Genomic DNA, 20,522 nt, shown 5'->3' with positions numbered 1-20,522 from the left:
TTTTACTGTGCATTTGGTTAATTAACATGCCTCAAATACTATAACTAAATTAAGTTCATTATGTTCTAAAAGTTACAAAATCATAACAACTGACTCATGGAATCATGCTGGAGATTATAATTATGCACTAAGAAATGCATCTGTTATAGTCTTTTTAAAATGTTTATTTATTTGTGTGTGTGTGTGACAGAGAGAGAAGAGAGAGAGAGAGAGAGAGAGAGAGAGAGAGAGAGAGAGAGAAGGAGAAGGGCAGAGAGAAAGGGAGACAGAATTCCAAGCAGGCTCTGTGCTGTCAGCACAAGCCAAATGTGGGGCTCTAACTCACAGAACCACAAGATCATGACCTGAGCTGAAACCAAGAGTGGGGCGCTTAACTGACTGAGCCAGGCACGCCTGTTGTATTTTTTCTAAAGCTCAGGAAGCAAGATTAGCAAACCTAAGAAATATCTTGCTCATCTTCAGTTACTAAGGGAGGATATTTGGCAACTCTATTTTCAGGAAACAATACTAGTGAATGCTCCACAAATGAGCACATGATAGTTCCAAAATTTAGTGTTTTAATAAGCGTTTAATCCTGATCCTCTGTGCACACTGTGGTAGAAATAAAATGCATCCATTTTCAAACACATTTGGATTTGAATCTTACCTCTGCCACTATGTGCAGATAATGCAATCTTGGAAAAACAAAGTTTCTGAGTGCTGATTTTCTCAATTGTAAGATGGCCCTAATAGTCTCCCACTCATAATAACTTAAAAACATTTTAAATAAATATGGTGTTTGAATGCCCCCAGCATGGCACCTGGGCCAGTGGGATGCAAACCAGCTCATGACAGCTGATTACTAGCACATTTTCAGGTATTTTGCAAGTTGGTTGTTTAACAGCCATCATCAAAAATCAAAGTATATAAAATTGCAGACAAGTACATTATGTTAAAAACAAAGGTAATAAAAACTTTAAACTCATTACTTCCTAGGTATGTTACCACATTTTACTGTTATCTATGCCCCTGAGATGGTTGATATCTGTAGTATCTATTTAGTGAAAATACTATATATTCATGTAGTAGTTCTCTGTTTAGAGGTGTCATATTTTTGGCTTGATGTTAGCCATGGTGGGAATATTGTACACTACAGACACAACAAATTAGGGCTGTGTGTGTCTGTGTGTGTGCTGTTTCTTAACATGTACAAGGTGCTTTACCTCGTTCATCATGAATGCCCCTCCCTTCCTCCTCCTCTCTCTCTCTCTCTCTCTCTCTCCCTCTCTCTTTTCCTTCTTCCCTCTCTCCCTTCCTGTCTTTATTAAGAAGTTCTTACTTTATGGTGCTCAGTCCTCTTCCCCTAAAGAACAGCACAGAGCTACCCTCAGATGACTGAAACATCTCATAAAGCCATCTGCCTTGAAATGCTTTCTCTTGTCCAGATTAGAAATAGGGATTTTTAGAAATCTTAGAACTATTTTTAAAGTCTTTAATCTATGAATCTATGATACCTATTTTGTATTCTCTTGCTCAACCTTTATAAATAAGGAGGTGAGCCTATTACAAAGATTCATTTTCCTCATGCTAGTGTCAAGAAAACCAAATCATTCCAAGTCATCCTGCAAATTTCCTGGATCATCAGAAGTATAATCCAGCACCTGAATAAGTCACTGGGCACTTTCTTCCACTTCTGTCTCAAGAAATTCACACTCTATTCTCAGAAACAAAACTATTATGTATGTTGTGTTCTTTGGGAAAAGAAAGGATTTGGGTCTAAGTTGAAGTGTTGGCTCTATAATGCTTCCATGAATTAAAAAATAATATAAAATACATATCATATCTGACTTTGAAAGATCAAAAGGTAATCTTACTTCAAAATATGCATGAGGTAGAACCAGTGAGTTAAGAAGCTTTTTTTTTTCTCCCTCCAATCAGTTGCCAAACACATTTACATTTTAGGTTAAAATATATAAAAATAAATGAATTTCATTATAAAACACATTCAGATTTCCAAAACTTCCTTACCAATTCAGGAACAAGCATTGCTCTATGTAGAAGAAATGATGATGATGCTCCCTTACTAGCACTTTTTGAGAAACTTTTCTGTTGATCTCTTCCTGAAGACAAGGTTTAACTAGCAGATTGATAATCAATAGAAAAACTCTTTGGAAATCAGCTCTTACACGGAATCTCTTTAACAGTAAGCCCATTTAATTATGTCAAAAAAATCAACAAGGGTTTCTTATTGTTGTTGATTGGATGGTTGGTTGACTATTATCATTAGCAGTTTCCCACTATAAGTTTTGCCCCCTTCGCCAGGTAAAAAGTGCAACTTATGACTTCCAGATGCAAACCACAGTTATCAGCCTTACATTTCGACTGAAAATTTGTTTTGCTCCTTTGTGAAGTTCCCTAGGGGTAAGGTTCAAAGTAGAAACAATAGAGGAGTGAGAAATAAAGGGAGGGCATTTCAAACCACATGTTACAAACAGAGAACAGAATCACAGAACGACAGCATAACAGTGGACTCCAAGACAAGATGGCAAGACAGATGTGCCAGACAAGAGACACATGCCTGACTGCTGTGCTGAGGAAAGCAAACACAAGAACAAAAGCATACAGATGTGTTGTGAGAGCAGCTCATGGGCCGCCGTGACCCAATGGAAATAATAAAAACGAGAACCCGTGAAATTATAACTACAAAAGTTACCCCCACAATTCATACAACTGGACTTGCTGGGTTAGCCTGGATGTGTCACTTGGATCAAACACAAGATGGCATCGTTACAGCCATGCATTGGTGATGAAGGCCATGGTTAGTTGATTAGCTACAAAACTGTCACTGCATGCCACACAATGATCCTGGGCTTGTCCAGAAATAAAAGATACAACAAATATTCTACATCTGCAATAAAATTCTTTTTATGCCATCTGAAATTTGTGGACAGGGATGTGTTTCTCTGTTGTATCTGGATGTCTGTCTGTCTTTCCTTTTCTTTCTTTCTTTTTTTATTTTATGTTTTTTTCTGGCTCATCTGTCCTCCTTTCAATTAATTACATGGTCTTAAGGGGGGTGGGGAGTAAAGGCAAGTGGCCTGTGCAGATATGGGGAAAAATGAAAAGGGAAAAGGAAGGAAATTAAAGCAAAAAATATGTATAGGAGGGAGAAGAAGAAAACACAGTGTTTCATTCTTTTGTACACAACTTTCTTGGATTTGCTGGGGTTTGTTTTGAACATAAATATAAATACTGGAGGGATATGCTGAAGGGGGAGAAATTAGAGATTAGGATGGCAAGAAAAGATTTTGTTGCCTTGTTTGTTTTGTATATGTATATATCTCTCAGTATTTAAAAAAGTGATTATAATTACTAATAAATATAGCAATGAGTTTAACATAGCCATAATGACCAAATACTAAATATGAATCAAAACAAAATAAAGTAAATTGAACACCAAAAATTCATGCGGCACAAGATGAGGTGAAAACAGCAGAAAATGCTTTTCAAATATATACAAGGTATATATCTATTTATATATATACACAGGAATGTGCATATATGGATAGATATATCTGTATAATTTTTTCTCTCCACCCCTCCCAAGGATAACTGAATTATGTAGTCATCACTGTAATTATGATACAGAAGGAAATAAAACCCAAAGAAAAGTTCACATGCTTTGTTTGCCAAGTTAAAACAGTATCATGCATGTCTATGTTGGCTGATGTAAAGATGATGGTGTGAATTTCTGTGTAAACACATGACTGATGGCAGGGACTGTTGTTAATCTCTGTTTACATTAGTCTAATATCACTTATACTGTGTCTACATATATATGGAGGGATAGGTACTATATATTTAGTGTGCACACATATTATATATAAATATATATATATATATATATATATATATATATATATATATACACACACACACACAGTATATATACTAGGACTTATGGGAGAAAAAATACAGAACAAAAACAAAGAAAAACTCATAAAAAACTTTCTTTAGAAACCCAATCCCTCTTTATTAATTTGGAGGATACTTGGTGGGGGCAGGGGGAACGCTTGCTTAATGATTTCATTAAGCTCACATGTTATCAACTACTTGCATTGGCGTTTGAAATCAGGAAGTTCTCATGAGTTTGTCTTGGAATGCTCCCTTAGCCATGCCCATCCTTACCCTACTACCTAAGAAGCCCTGGACCTACACCATACTGTACATGTGTTCAAAGAGAAGTTTATTACTGAACTGTACTAATTTCTCAATCATAGTGAATATGAAATTCTGTGCCCCCAAACTAAGATACAAAAGAATGATCTTTGGGGTTAAATGATTCTGTCACTGGTATCATCTTCTATGATTTTTCTTGGCCATCCTTAGATGGGGTATGCTATCGCTGAATTAGCAACATCTCCTCTGAGTTCGGATAACATTCTAGGAATTTCCATTCATCGTCCACACTGTTTCTTCCCTTTCTTTCCCTTCTTTCCTTTTTATTCCCTTTATTTTTGTATCTGTCTTCCCTAAAAGACTATGAACTCTTAGAGGTGTTATGTCTTATTTTTTTTTATTTTAAAAAAAATTTTTAACGTTTATGTATTTTTGAGACAGAGAGAGACAGAGCATGAACGGGGGAGGGTCAGAGAGAGGGAGACACAGATTCTGAAACAGGCTCCAGGCTCTGAGCTGAGCTGTCAGCACAGAGCCCGATGCGGGACCCGAACTCACGGACTGCGAGATCACGCCCTGAGCCGAAGTCGGCCGCTTAATCGACTGAGCCACCCAGGTGCCCCTTATTTTTGTTTTCCTATCACCTATTCTAGTGGCTACACATAGCAGTCACTAAAAGTAATTGTACAAATAATTTCCAAAACTTTCAAATGGAAATGTGTACACTTACACATTGATCTCATTGATTCCCCTCCCTTGTCAACATACCACAAAATGTTGAGTAATGGACATAAATGGAATTTTTTTTTATTTTTATCATTCTGGTTATTAGATTTACTGTATTTGTTATGAAAACCATGGTAATGGTCAATCCATGAGTCACATATTTTCTGTATATCATGCCTGAGCTATCAATTGCCCACCAGCCAATTAGTAGGCTTTCCTATATATTTCTATTCTTACCCTAATTTATCCTGGATCTAAAGATGTCAATAACTCTTGCCCTTTGTGTACACCAGACATGTATTATAACTCACATGTAAAAGGGACTAAAGTCTATACCCAAGAATGATTAATTGAACTAATGAAACTTACATCTGTGTACATTCTTCTTAACAAAAGTAAAACCATTTTGAGATTACTTCTCATTATCCTTTTATTCGAAGTGTTTTAAAGTGGACTTGGGCTCCACAGTGGATTCTGGACACGTGACACTCAAACATTCCTATGGCATTTTATTTATGCGTTGACTATATTACTATACACTTGATTTTCATTTAATTTTAGAAAAATTTTTCCATGTGGCGATTCAAGATTTGTAAATAGAATTATCATGTCATTAGCCAATTTTTCCATGTGGAACAATATTTCTAAAATTGAATAAAAACCCAAATAAAATGTACAAGTTGCTAATTCTTCAAGCTTGCTGAAAACACTAATAGTAAAATGTATTTCTATACACACATAAGATTAAAAATATCATATTTGGGGCGCCTGGGTGGCGCAGTTGGTTAAGCGTCCGACTTCAGCCAGGTCACGATCTCGCGGTCCATGAGTTCGAGCCCCGTGCCAGGCTCTGGACTGATGGCTCAGAGCCTGGAGCCTGTTTCCGATTCTGTGTCTCCCTCTCTCTCTGCCCCTTCCCCGTTCATGCTCTCTCTCTGTCCCAAAAATAAATAAACGTTGAAAAAAAAATTAAAAAAAAGAATAAATAAAAATATCATATTTAATGTCAATGACCAGCACATTCAGTTTTTTTTAAACTATGGATTCTGAAAAATAAGACTCTATTTCTTCTTATCCTTCTGATCTAAAATTATTATTGTCTTAACATTTCAGCTGCATTTTCCATGGTGTTCCAGCAAATAAAAACCTAAGGATTTGGTGAACTTTTAACAATTCAGCGCCAGATTTTCCTATTATAAATGCTGAGGCGTCTCAAACGGATAAAGATTAAGAACCCAGTTCCACCTGGAGAACATAAATAAGGCTATGCTCTTGGTGTTTTGCCAAATTTAAATTTCACCCACACTGGGTTGAATATTATAGTGCGACTAACAAAGAGGAACAAAGTAGCAATAACACCAAATGCAAATGCTAGGGCTGTAGATTTGAGGAGTAAAAACACATCTGAGAACCACTCTGGGAAAAGTAATTATTTTGTGATCTCAAATTACTGCCAATAGTTTAAACATCTCCCTCAATCCAACCATTAAGAAAATTGTTTAGCACAGGTCTATTGATGGATGGATCTGCTTCATCTTTACTTCCTTTTACTGTCTGCCCTCTGGTGGACGTACTGTCCCTTGAGATTTGATCAAAGGACATTTAACAAAAGTGGAGGCAAAACCCCTGGCTAATTGACAACTAGAAAAATGTATCCCTGTGTAATGGCCGGGTAAATCAATACTGTTGCTAATTGTTGCCATGCCCACTTCTCAGGTGTAAAAGGCATTTCTTTGTATTTTTCTATCTGCTCTGTGACCCCTGCCCCAGGACTTTAGAATACTGAGATCATAAATATATAAAATTCAGAAAGTTGGTAATTTTTAATTATATAAACGCTCACCTAAGACTACAGTGTTTTCTATTTCTAAAGATGGAGACAGTGGGGATAGGAGCAGGAAGGGACAGAAGTTATTTTTTCCATTTAGGAAGTGACTTTCATCAATTTCTCTACGTTTCAGAATTGATTCCCACATTTTAAATCACAGATGTGAAATGACTACAGATCTTAAGTGTAATTTGACTTCCATAATTTCATTTATCAAAAATCCCATTTTCTAGTGGTCATATAAATCCTCTCCAGCTTCTCTACTTTGTTGTTGTTGTTGGATCCAAAGAGGTGAGAACAATGAAATAGGAATTTACAGCATGATTTAATATCAACAGAAGTGTGCTTGGGAAAAAAAGGGTTTGTACGCAAAGACAGAGTCTGAGATATTAAATAGATACAGACTTCCTTTGTGGGGAATGCAATTCATGTGCACAAATTAGGAAAGTTAAAACCCTGACCCCCAATTTTAAGTCCTGAAATAGCTATTCAAATATTCTTCTGCATATTTTCATTTGATGCAAATACCTTCATTATGATTTTATAAACTTTTGTACCAGGATTCTCCCACAGAGGGTCATGACACTGAGGCTTTTCTTTCTGGGAAGCAACTGTACTCATGCCAGCGGATCTCAGTTGGGTTCATATGGAAGAACTGAGCCCCAATCACCATGTGGTGTAGTTTTTTATACATTTTCTATTTCTTTGTCTCCCATATATGGGAACACACAAACATGCAGTCTGATTAGGTGGTCTCAGGTTACAAGGTCGTGAGGGAGGTCACATGCTCACTCTTACAGCCTGGTTGCTTTGAGGTTGTGTGTGTGTGTGTGTGTGTGTGTGTGTGTGTGTGTGTGTGTGTTTCCTCCTCACATTCCTTAGGGAGGGGAACCTACCACAGTTTCAATGCTGGTTTCTCAAAGTAAATGTTCAGAAAATGTAATTTTACCTGTGACTCATTATAAAAAGTAGAGGATTTTTTTTTAAGAAATGTGGATTTTGTTAGGGTGATATTTATTTTCATGGAATCATATATTTTAAATAATTCAACAGGTTTTATTTGGCTCTTTAAAGGCAGATGAAGTTAGAGGTAAAAAACATCTCCAACTTTAAGATTATGAGGTATTTTGAGGGTCATATAAATTCAGTCAAATACTAACTGAGCTTTCACACTCTGTGTGGCTCTAAAGGTGCAGGGGTTTTTTGTTTGTTCGTTTTTTACTCATTCCATCCAGAGAAAATTTGAGACCCATTAGATCTAAAGGTTTCTAGACTATCATCAGCCAAAGTCCAAAAAAATTTAAGTGGTCCCTCAAGATGATATAACTAAGCTACACAAATGAGCGTGATCTCTAAGTGCCAAAGTGAGTTGTGGGCACAAAAGGCAGTTGCTTACATCTGACTCAAAACCAGAAGCTTTAAAATCCATTTTGATTTGAAGATTAAAAATAAAAATAATTTCATTTAAAATTTGATGCCCAAATGAAAACACAAGTTGTTGAATAGAGCAAATTCTAAATTATGCAAATTTATGAAAAAATAAGAGCTTCTAGTGAACCTAAATAATCAGGAAAGAATCAGTAGAAGTTAAATGCTTTATAACTGAGACAGCTAGAAAATCCTCAACTTGCCGACAAAATGAGAGAAGACAAGGTAATTGTTAAATAAGATAAAACGAGGCCTGGGTAATTAACCAAACTGAGTGTATTTCCATCAAACATCAGGCCTGGAAAGAATAAAATTTGAGAAACCGAAGCAGTGAATTAGAATGTTCAAACCCAAAATTTTAATCTCAATATTCACACAGAATCTCAGAGTAATCACATATGCTGAAGAGATCCAAATATTGCCATTATTATCTGTTGTTGCATGGGCAATGAAAGATTTCTCTTTAGGCAGGGCAAACCTAGCCCCAGAAACAACTGGCTTATGTTTTTCTGATTTTTAACCCACACTGTTTTGGGAAGATGTGAAGGCTATGGAGATATTTCTCATGGGATGCAGAAGAGGGCTTTGTATCTCTATGTGTGTAACCTTCCTCAGTGTTAATCAGGCCTCCAGGGTAAAACCTCTACATCAGTAGGAATATCTACCTCCTTTCTGTATTAAATATGCTTCTGACCTATTTCCCTGTATATCTGAATCACTTATCAGGAATACTTTATGGAGTAAATAAGTTTAGAAAGAAGAAATGCTCCTTCTTCAAATGTGATGAGTTGAATAATCCCAGGCAGAAGGGATCAATATTAGTCTCTTAGAGCTACATGTTAGCTCCTTCAGGGTAAACACTCTGTCACCTACTTTATTTATATGTCCCCTCCTACATCCCCTCAGAGATCACAACAGATTGTTTTAAAAACAGCTTTTATCTCCCACCTGCCCCATGTAATTATATTACTCAAGAAATGCTGGCATTGAATTTCTGTCCTCTGCTTTTGAATCAGATGAAACACCTGTGCAGCCACTAAAAAAGCAAATGGACTTAGTTTGGGGCCATTCAAGTGTGGGCCTGTTCAAGTTCAATACCAAATGGCAATATACACCCACAAGCTGGGAAGCTGCTCATGAATCAGATCTGGAAACCCCCTCTGTTTTGTTACGGAGGTTGCTATGGAAATGACTTAGCATAAGAGGCAGGGAAGTAGTAGGGGAAGACAGGGGTAATATTTTGGAATGGTGAAGTCTTAATTTTTATGAGAAGACTTAAAATCTAAAGGTTTGATCAACATTGTTGCATATATACAGATATCTCTGCTATGAAAGCAAGAAAACCAGAGAAAGGATAAATAGAAAAATCCAAATTAAAGTCTAGATATCTGAAACTATTGGCCATGAAATCAGTTAACTTAACATATGTATTGAGGAACATGTCATATTTATATCTGAATTCCTAAGACGGGGCACATGCCTAACACACAGTTAACTCAAAAAATACTTGCTGAACTGAATTATTTTGGAGAGGTAATTTAGGTAGCAAAGCTCCTAATTCTACTTTCCAACAGCTCATTTATGAAAATTATTAGAACAGGAGGGCCTCAATTCTAGAGATACACTGTACCCTGCCCTAGCACTCAGAAATATTGAATGAATGAATGCATGAATTAATGAGTGAATAAAAACTTGGTGTCCAAGTTCTGGTATAGACTGGATGTATCTAACCTCCAGTATTATTAAAGCCTCATGTAGTACATTATTGTCTAATAATCTGGAAAAAAAAATCTGACCACAAGGCCACAGTTACTTTCCTTCTACACAACTGAGCTCCCAAAGAAACAGGTCACACTCCAAAATGGAAAGGTCCTACCTATTATTATATCCCTATGTAATGCTAAAAATAGGAACCCACAGAACTTCCTGGATTCAAAGCCACTTGCAAGACACCAGTCAGTCCTTCAACAAAATTTGAGAAAATGTAAATCATCTTGGGGTAAGAATTGGAAGGTTTTTTCTTTGGTTATATTATTTTTTTCACAAACCTTGAATTTCTCCAGAATTAGCAAAAGAAAATGTTTAATGGCTCACCTCTTTTTTTAAAGAAAAGAAAAAAAATCAAGCAAACCAAAGAATCAACTAGAATATTCTATTTATTTCTCTTAGCCTTTGCAGGAATAAGATCTTGACCCAACTCCAGCTTTTAATTCTATTAAACATACACAGAAATTCGATGATATCTGTTCTCTATTATATATATATAAATGTTTAACTTATAGCAAGTCTCAAAACAGACGACTTGGAAAAATTGATAGGAAATAATCAGGGACTGCAGTTGCCTGCTGGACATTATATCATATATAGCTCACTATAAAGAAAGACCATAAAAAGATCAAAATGTATCTGGGTGCAAATGGGGAACACACTGAAGCATCAAGTTGCCAACTCTCAACTTCAGCACAATAGATACATTTTGAAGCATCTCAGCTATTGACATGGCATGGTTCAGTACTAATTTTGTTTTCACTAAGCTATAATACTGCACAATTTCTCTAAACGCACAATGAACAAAATTAGTATAAATATAATACCATGTTAACTGCTGTTGAAATCCCATGGAAAATGTGTGTATGTATGTATGTGTGTATGCATGTATGTATTTATTATTTATTTATTTGTTTGTTTGTTTGTTTGATTTTGGTGTCCGGTTTTGTTTGCCATGCAGACTCAGAACAATTCATGAGGCTTAAATTACCTCTATAGTTCCACTTTGGGTTCATGGTGTTTTGATGTTATTTCTGTATAGACATCTTCATGATCCCACACCCTGTCAATTTCATAACTGCCAGAGGCTGCTGTACTTTTCTTGTTCCCATAGTTAAGCTGGGTGTCTGATTGCTCAAAGTTAGGCGGCACACCATGGCTTTTTCTTTAGTTTTCAGGAAATAACTTTAAATTTCCCTGGGATCTTATCTGCTCCTTCCATGGGATTTGATGCTTTTTATTATATATTAATATTTATATATGTATGCTTATACATATATAGATATAAGAAATACACACATTAACACACTATAATATATATATAAAACACATGTATATTCACATATATGTATGTATTGTTTTTTGCAAATGTAAAAAGAAAGCAAGCAAAACAAGACTGACCTAACCTACCTGTACTCGGTTCACACTCAACGAAGTCCTCATCATCGCTTGAACATTCAGCAGATGAAACAAGGTCATCTGATGTTGGCTGTGCGTGTCAAAGGAAAAATAATGGGGTGGGGGAAGAGAGAGGAGAGAGATAAGGAAACCCATGAACAAAAGCATCAAAGACTTATCACTATGTCTTGCCTTCCATCATTATTACTCTTTCTCTTCTCTAAAGAGGGCATGCTGTAGGATAAAGAATTTTAAACTCTTGTGTGGCTGTGAATGGTTATGGGGTCAGACAACCTGTATGGGTTTTATGAGAAGGTGAAAGACTCAGAGTGGTTCCAGGAGGCTCAAGATCATCCCATCCCCATAAGTCACATTGTACAGCCTAACTCTATTTCTGACTGTAATTTCAATTTTGAGAATCCAAAGGGCAGCAGAAGGGCTATGCAAATTTTGGACAATACACGAGTGCAAGCCAGCACGGAAAGGCACTGCAAGCTTTGAGAGGGTTTCAATGCATATGGTGTGTGGTCTCAAGTGTATGATTTGGTGGTTGTGAATCTATAGGCTGGCATAATTAATGAATGCTGAGGAATGCAGTCTGTTCAGGAACAGTATAATGGCTTTTCTCGCTAGCAGCGATCTCTTCGTGTAATTGCTGCAATTAGCTGAATTAGTAATGTAGGCCAGCAGAGAAATACCACATGACAGCCTCTGGACACAGGTAGGACTGTTTCTGAGGACAGCAGAAAAAAATGTAGTTGCAACAATAGTAACTCAATTTGAAACATTTTCTTTTTTCTATTGGATCCTGCAGAAACTCCCCAGTGCCAGGGAATCTGCTGCAAGAAATACAGAAAACTGTATGTATGGGTAGTAAGAAGGGCCTTTGCGATACAGGAGATGAGAAGACTATTTTCTGTACCTGATACATATTGCAGGCACAATAAATACTACCGAATAATTAATCTACAGATCTTATGTCCTACTATGTGCATGAGAGTACTCAATATACAGTTATTCAATAAATTCTCATTTATTTCCCACCTTGATATTAATAATGTTAACTGACTTGCTGATTTTATTATTCTCAGTGCACTGAAGTCTGATTCCATATTCAAGAGGAAAAGCAATTACAAGCCAGATGCTGAGCTAGACATGTATATATATTTATTATAGTTATTATTAATTGATTAGATATAATTCTCACAACAATCCTTTGGGATGGATATAATTATTATACTTTTAAGGAGAACTGAAGTTCAGAAAGGACACACGGCTAGTAAGAAATAGGATTTGAACAGATACAGCTTAGTCAAAGTCTGTACTTGTGGCTCACATAGACTTCTTTTACACCTCTTCTTACATGATGTTAATTATGGACTGAACTCTGTCTTCCAAAATTAAAACACTGCAGTTTTAAGCCCCCCAGTACCTCAGAATATGACAAATATTTGGAGATAGGGTCTGTGTTAAAATGAGATCATTAGGGTAAGCCAAATCAAATATGACCGGGGTCCTTAATAAAAAGATGAAATTAGGACACAGACATGCACAGAGGGACGACTGTGTGAAGCCACAGGGAGAAGACAGCCATCTATAAGCCAGGAAAAGAGTTCTCAGAAAAAAACAACAACCCTGCTGACACCTTGACCTTGAACTTCCAGCTCCCACAACTGTGAGAAAATAAATTTCTGTTGTTTAAGCTGCTCAGTCTGTGCTACTTTGTTATGGCAGTCCTAGCAAAGAAATGAACACGACAGCCCATATGCTTAGTATTTCCAGAGAACATCCTTTTTGAAGTACACATGCTAAGCATAGGATTACTGGGCACAACAAAGATTAGTAGAAAAACCACACTAGGTAATTGATTTCGCTTAACTGACAGTGGTAGAGAGGTGCCTTAAACCATGTCATTGATCTTGATTCTACATTGGACAGGGAGATACTTCAACCCCTGCTCCTCCTCCAAGTAAATAGAAAAAAGGATTTTCAAACATACTTTTTTTTTTTTCAATTAGACAGTACTGAAGTGTGCATTTCACTTCCAGCAAATCAAAACTGGCAGTTGTGTCCTAGAGCCACCATGTTTTTGCAGTAGAGACAGAGATGGTGAGCACACCTCCTTGGGAGTTTCCTGGTGTGTGTGGGCCTGTACAGGGCCCACTTTCAGTTACTGAGGGAAGGGAAGTGGTAAGGGAACACACGTTAACTGTGCAAATGCAGAGGCAATCATAAGAGGCAAACAGCATTTTTGGGAGGGTCGCAATCATTCTTTGATAGTTCTAAAGCATGAGTTGTGCATGGAGGGAAGACCTCCCTCAAGGAAGCAAAACTTGTTTTGGGTGTGTAGGGGGGATGGATCTTAGGTATTAAAATGGTTTCTGACCTGCCAAAAAGCCCACAGTGCTTAAACAAATAGACAGTATGTCTGTGGTATTAAAATTTTATGGGACGAGGGCAATTAGGGAAAAAAAAGATTGTTTAAAAAATTCTTCAGAGGATGGTAATAAAAAAGAGGCCTAGAATACACTTCAAAAGTGTAATCAATTATACTTGTTGGTGACTTCATTATAAGGACCTTGCAGAATGGCCTGTATGTGTCATAACTAGCATAGGTGCCTAGTACTGAGTGAACGCTAGTGGGTTAAATGAAAATCTAGTGAACTCATCCCAAGAACTGAAAGCCAGGCAATAAAATTTAAGGTCATTCAGAATGTGAGAAAGCAATGCATAACTCCAACAGAAACCAAAAAAGGCATTAGTGAAACATTAATGGAAACTTTTAACAATTATAAGAAAGTTGTAGCCATTTTGATTAGCCAAAGATATGACATAGAGTTTCTTTTCAGGAAGAGTACCAGACTCTGAGGTTGAAAGATATTTACTATTTTCCTCTCAGCTTTCCCCTGCCTCCTCTAGTACTGCACAAGTTCTCCCCGCTACCGTGTTTTGGGTGACACTGTCCCCAGCACTCTCTTTCCCTATCTTCACCTCCACTTGTGTCCCCCAGATGGGGCTCAACCACCAATGTAGACCCCACACATACACTCTTCCACATTTTTACTCCCTTTATCCCCAGTAAACTGACCCTGTGTCTTACTTCCCAGAGATTTTATTTCTGCTGATCTTCTATGTGAATATGGATGAATACAATGTTCCTCCAGAAACAGAAGTACATTTTACCAGTAGTTCCTATTAATAGTGGCTAGACTTCAAGGAGGGTCCATGACAGGCAGTCTAGCAGACCACAGAGTGAGCAGGACTGACTCTTCACTGAGCATAGCTGTGACTCTCAGCTCTTACACTTATAGTCAGTGACCAGGGGTTGAGTTACTTCCCTTCTCCAAGCCTCAATGTTTCCATCTATAAATTGGGATAAACATAGTGTCTTGTCATCAATTTATGTGAAAAGTTAAAAGTGAAGCTCTGTTCCTGGCATATGGTATACACTCAGTAAGTAGAAGCAGGGTGCCTGGGTGGCTCAGGTGGTTAAGTGTCTGACTCTTGATTTTGGCTCAGGTTATGATCTCATTGTTAGTGAGAATGAGCCCCACGTCAGACTCTGCACTGACAGCACAGAGCCTGCTTGGGATTCTCTCTCTCCCTCTCTCTCTGCCCCTCCTCTGCACGTGTGTGCACACCCTCTCTCAAAATAAATAAATTTTAAATAAAATAAGTAAATATTAGCTAAGACTAAGTCAATCAATCAATCAATCAATAACAGCAATGCCAAGCCTAGTTGCCATTCCTAGTTTAAATAAAGTTTCCATCCACCTATGCATTCTATCTCCAAATATTCATCCCCTTTAGAACTATTCTTTCTTACTGATAATTCATTAACTCCACTTTCATTCATCACCTCGGGTTGCATCTGTCATGAAGAGTGATAAAGAAAAATACACTCATAGAGATGCCAAGAGAGCTTAAAAATCACTGGAAGATAATCTGTTTCCCATGGCTCTGGGTCCAGACAATTTGTGTGGGTTTTATGTGAAGTCAGCCCCTTCCTTTCGGTCCCTCAGACCCCATCATCACCAATTACAGCCACTGCCAATGAAATTCCCAAAGCCATTACAAACATCTCAATCTCCTCATTGCCCAACGCAGTAACCAATGTTTGCCTGGAGAACCTGGCATCCAATGCTACCACGCCTGCCACAGAACACTGTGGTTTCAGAAATCCTGGCTCTGCCAGGGGCAGTAAGCTTTGATTTGCAAAGGACTCAGGATTTAGAACACTATATTTAGGGATTAAAAAAATTTTTTTACTACTCCTATCCCTGACATTAAAAAAAATCCCCAAATTACAAACCAGAGTTTTGGGATCATATGTACTTAGAATCACCTCCTAAAGTAATGACAATATGATCCAAAATTACTCTTGGAAAACCCAAGGCTTTCTTTTAGTAGCTCTTTAATTTTCTTGTCTCTTTCCCTACATAGAAGTAAATGCAGGGTCTAACTCTGAACTTTGGGGAAAAAGGCACACTTTTTGACTATTGGTTCCCATGGCTGGTGAATTATGTTTCACTATTGCAGACACATACAGAATCAGGATGTAATTATTATGAATAGAATGGAACTATGGAATTTTATCTTTAAATAAAATACAGTAGTAGTACTAGTTTGTGTGTGTTTCCTACAATGATAACCATTTTTCATAATTACTCATAATCCTTAGAGAAAAGGAGAAGTTAGTACTCTTGAGAAGATATTTGAACGTTCTAGAATCACGCTTACTAATAACATTTACCACTTATTAAATACTTGCTATACTCAGATGTCAGCTAAGCAGTTAACACATATTAAAACTTTTAGTACTCATAATAACCAAGGGTGTGGAAATTTGTAGTGACATCTGCTATTTTTAACTGCCCACCATCCATGCTCCTTCAGGGAAGAGTACTGCTTTAGAAGTTCTTCCATTTGTATAGTTATGCTGGGAATGCTTATCAAGGGCCTTCTATGTCATCCTCATATCTTTCCCTCACAACGATTGCCTAAAGCTCTCATAATTCCCAATGGCTGAACTTAAGATATTTACACATTAGGTTCCCATATGTCAAATATCCACATTATTCGTAAGTCCCTCAAGAAAGAATACAAGATCAGTGACCGCCTCCAAACCAAATAGTTTGATAGTGGATGGACTCCCAAATCCACCATCTATGCTATATGACTATATCATCGAAGTGCTTTATTCATCTTTCATCCATTCACTTATTACTGTAATAAATATTTACTGAACACCTATGTGTTAAGCACTGTAACTGTTATGAGGGATAAAGTGATAGATAAACCATAGTTCCTCTGCTCTGGGGATTCACAGTCTCTGAAGAGAGGACCGAGTAGACAGGCAAACTTGACAGGGTAAACTGAATGCCTTGACAAGAGTAAGCATAAGGTGCTAAGAGAGCAAATGGCAGGGGGAGGTGGTAATGAGCCCTGAGGGACAGGAAGCCCTGAAGCAGGGACAATGGAGAGCTGCTGGTGGAGGAGAAGGGCATTCTAGATGAAATCAACAGTCTTTGCAAAGGCTCAGAGGCATGAAGAAGCACAGTCTACTTGTCTACCCAGGAGTAGTGCAGGGGTGAAAGGATGTACCAGCATGACAGAACAACAGCTACCTGAGTTATCCTGTTGTTTCTGAAAACTCAGATAATGAGCACGAATTTCATATCCTGTCCGGTCAGACATCTCTCCTTCCCCTCCCCACATCTCATCAGCATCACCTGTCACCTTTCCTTTGGAAGCTCATATACATGGTTCCAGAACATTATGCATGGGTCTCGCTGTGCCATCCCTCCACAGTGCGGATTAAAGACCTTACTTTGCCTTCTCAAGAGCAGGAAAATGTTCTTCTGTCCCTGTGCATTAGCCAAGTTCCATATTAAAAATAATAATTCATATTACTCCATTTAAAAATACATATTGCATATTTTTAATCCATATGTTGAAATTACTTGGTTCTGTATTAGGATTCATAAAACTAAAGATAGGTATTATAATAACTTTCAATAAAATATCTGTCTGGAAGGAGTCCTCTTTATTCTTTTCTTGAAAGATTTTTTTATTGCATTTGTATTCTTTTTTTTTCTACCAATGTTTATTGAAATTACCTTAGAATAAACTGGGACAGAAGAAAGCTCAAAACTCTACCCACCAGGTAAATTTATAGGTATATTTACCTTCCAATTCCCTCAGCTTCACAGAACTGGCTTCTCATTTTCCTCCAGTGAGTTATTGTTTCTGTAATCACCTGCTTCTAATTATTTAGTCTGAAGGGGTCTACCCATCTCAGCATAGGGGTGGCTCTACTTCATTCTTCATTGCTATCTGTTATTTGGCATGGAGAAAAATGTCTGCTACCATGGTCAGAACAGCTCGATCGAGGTAGATTCGCCATGTACCCTCCTTCCTGCCCAGATGCCTATTTGTGACTTCAAATTCCAACCTTTAGCCCTTTATCTTATACTGAGAAGAGGCTAATCATTTGGGGGGATAATCATTTTTCTCCGCCCAGCTCCTTGGAAGCACAGTTATTTGACCGAGATTAAGCGCAAGATAAAATAAGTCTTGCCACAGAACAGCTTTATGAAATTATAAATAACACACTCAAGAATGATGATCGCCTTTCTTCCAGTGAAAAAGGAAAAGAGAAAGGCCCATAAATATTCTGAAGTCCCACAGAAAACAGCCATACATCTCTGCAGCTGCTTCATGCTGAAAAGAATTCAATTCCTTAAAATACTTGGTGTTTTAGTTTTTCCCCTCTATATTTCTATTCTGTGATAAAGTTGAGGTTTAAAGTATCTCATATGAGAGAGGGAATCATACAGCTTCTTTATGAACATTTATTCTCTATTTAAATCATGTCTGAGATACTTTTAATTAAATAAGAACCCAAAGACTCTAGGTAAATCTATAAACTTTAATGAGATTTGGAAACCTTGACCATCACAATTAAAATTTATCTACTAGGGCTTTATCAAATTGTTGCCATTGCATAGCCCCTTTTTGGATTGATGCTTATAGATCCTCCACTCTGAAGGGGTTTACTCTGAAGTACATACACACACACACTACTGGATGGTTTTTAGACTCAACCAAAGATAGAAAAAGGCCTGGAGCTTGGGCAAGCTTGTTAGAAGCAATAATCTCACCCTTCCTCCTCTCTCCCACCACCCTATCAATTCTTCCAACTCAAGCCCAATACAGAAACAAGACCTAGGAGTGGGACTATCAATACCCTCCTTTTATTCTGAACATCCTCTTCATAGTCATTTTCAAGACATTTTCAAGACAAACAACTGACACTAATATGAGAAAATGAAACAATGAGTTGAACTCAACAAATGAATTGAACTTGTCATGCTCGAGTGTGAAAGCTCAGGGAATCCCATGAGGCGGGCTCTGAACAATGGAGACAAAGAGACCAAGTTCCATCTAGTTAAGATGCTTTTTGAGTTCCCCTCAGGCCTTACATCTATGTGCCCACATAACTTTATTGGAACACCCTGTGAATTTTAAAACTGTCTTCTGAAGTTCAAGCTATTGTGGTTTTTCAAAATACTCCTTTCCTCTTTTCTCCCTGCCCACTCCTGGAGATAATCACTTGCCAAGTTAGATATGAATGTGTACATATTTTACTTGACTCATATTTCCATGAAATGAGGCGGCTTTCAAGAGAATTGCCCTGGGCTACAGATATGGCATTCGGTATCACCAAATTTAGTTAACTGGACTGGAGCTAAGAAAATAAATATGAAAATAAAAACAGAAAATTGTTCTTGATATAGGATATTAAGTATGCATACATTTACTTATTCAATCAGTCTTCACCCAACAAATGTTTATTAGCTGCCTACGATGTGCCAATCGCTGTGCTAAGGGGCTGGACAGACCAAGTCCTTGTCCTCATGCAGCTTACAGATTACTTGGATTTGAGCCAGGCCAAACTAGAAAAACTGATAGGCTGCTACACCATCAGCTGCAAAAATGTAAAGTTAACGTGAGTCCATAAGTGGTACCCACTGTAACAAAAACTGATTATTCACAGTCATTCACAAGAGCAGATCATATAGGAATCCAACCAAATAGTACCACCAGATTCCCTTTAAACTCTGCTCATCCTCAACAGCCTCCATATTCTTATTCTTCTTTTCCACATTGCATATACTGGAGGAGAATAAAAAACAACATGATGCATAGTAACTTTTACTAATGAATTAACCTTTAAGGAAATCCCTTTGCAGACTGAAGATTTAATTAACAGCGGAAGAACCAAGCTAAGCTTAGCCAAATTTTGTGCCAAGGATTGGGGGTCTTTCTTTCTATCCTGGAGGCCTTCTAGGATTACATAAATAAATGTGGTGTGGCATCTTTTTTTTTTCTTTTCTTTCCAGTTTTAAGATTTCTTCCATCTGCTCAAAAAAGGAAGGGTGGATCAAGAGAAAAGGGAGGGAGGAGGAAGAAGAGAGTGGGTAGAAGGGGGATTAATCTATCTGTTGTTCAAGGCATCCTGACAGAGGGAAGAGGAGTATTGAACCACAGAAGATTAACCAAACTTCAATGTACCTTCCCCAAAGCAGGAGAAATGTAATGCTACGTGGTGTTCCACTGATAAGCAAATCCCTCTAAATCCTTTCAATTTATTTCTTGGCCTGGAGAAATTACATATTATTTAGGAGGCAAGGAAGAAGAAAATACAAACCACCCACTCAACCACACACCATCTCTAGGAATCTAGACCAGGAGCCTATTGATTACATACACCTAAGGTCTGGGTTGGGTAGCTTTTTCCGATTGGTGCAGTCCTCTCTAAGACAGCTAATCAGGAAGGCTTGGCTGTGTTCCTACTGTTAAGTCTTTTGGTTTTTCCCACAAACTTTGTTGAGTATTTAGGGTCTACCCATTACAAGGGAATGCCAAAATTATAACCAAAGCTCCAAAGACCCAATCTAGTTTTGTTGTTTATATTTTTGTCTTCCTGCCACTGCCTTCTTCTTCTTCTTCTTTTTTTTTTTGTGGTATTTCCATGCTAAGTGAGGTTTTTGTGCCAATACTATCACCAAAATCAAGCCTCTGTTTTTAACAGGCTAGTGACCAGATCAAATATTAATATAATCCATAAAAAGTGATGTAGGTCTCCGTTAATGGATGGTAAAATTCAAAACTCATGGAGAAGACCAATGTGTGTTTTTAAACTGAAATTTTA

General features: G+C 37.5%; 1 protein-coding gene across 32 annotated transcripts in view; it reads right to left on the bottom strand.

Moving 5' to 3' along the window:
• The window catches only part of NRXN3 (neurexin 3), a 1,553,894-nt gene that overhangs the window by 41,731 nt on the left and 1,491,641 nt on the right, over positions 1 to 20,522 (bottom strand). For 17 of the 32 annotated variants that reach the window (XR_008299766.1, XM_027066299.2, XM_053225123.1 and 14 more), the window contains one exon: positions 11,309 to 11,396. Coding sequence is in view for 30 of the 32 variants with exons in the window: in XM_027066299.2 (XP_026922100.1) it covers positions 11,309 to 11,396 (88 nt within the window). In the remaining 2 variants the exon portion in view is untranslated. The remainder of the gene's footprint in view (positions 1 to 11,308; positions 11,397 to 20,522) is intronic. The other 15 variants (XR_008299767.1, XM_053225116.1, XM_053225124.1 and 12 more) reach the window with 1 other exon arrangement.

The sequence above is a fragment of the Acinonyx jubatus genome, chromosome B3 (assembly GCF_027475565.1).
Source record: "Acinonyx jubatus isolate Ajub_Pintada_27869175 chromosome B3, VMU_Ajub_asm_v1.0, whole genome shotgun sequence".
In the NCBI taxonomy this organism is placed as follows: domain Eukaryota; kingdom Metazoa; phylum Chordata; class Mammalia; order Carnivora; family Felidae; genus Acinonyx; species Acinonyx jubatus.
Note: the sequence above shows the minus strand (reverse complement) of the source record. Positions and strands in the feature narration are given on the sequence as shown.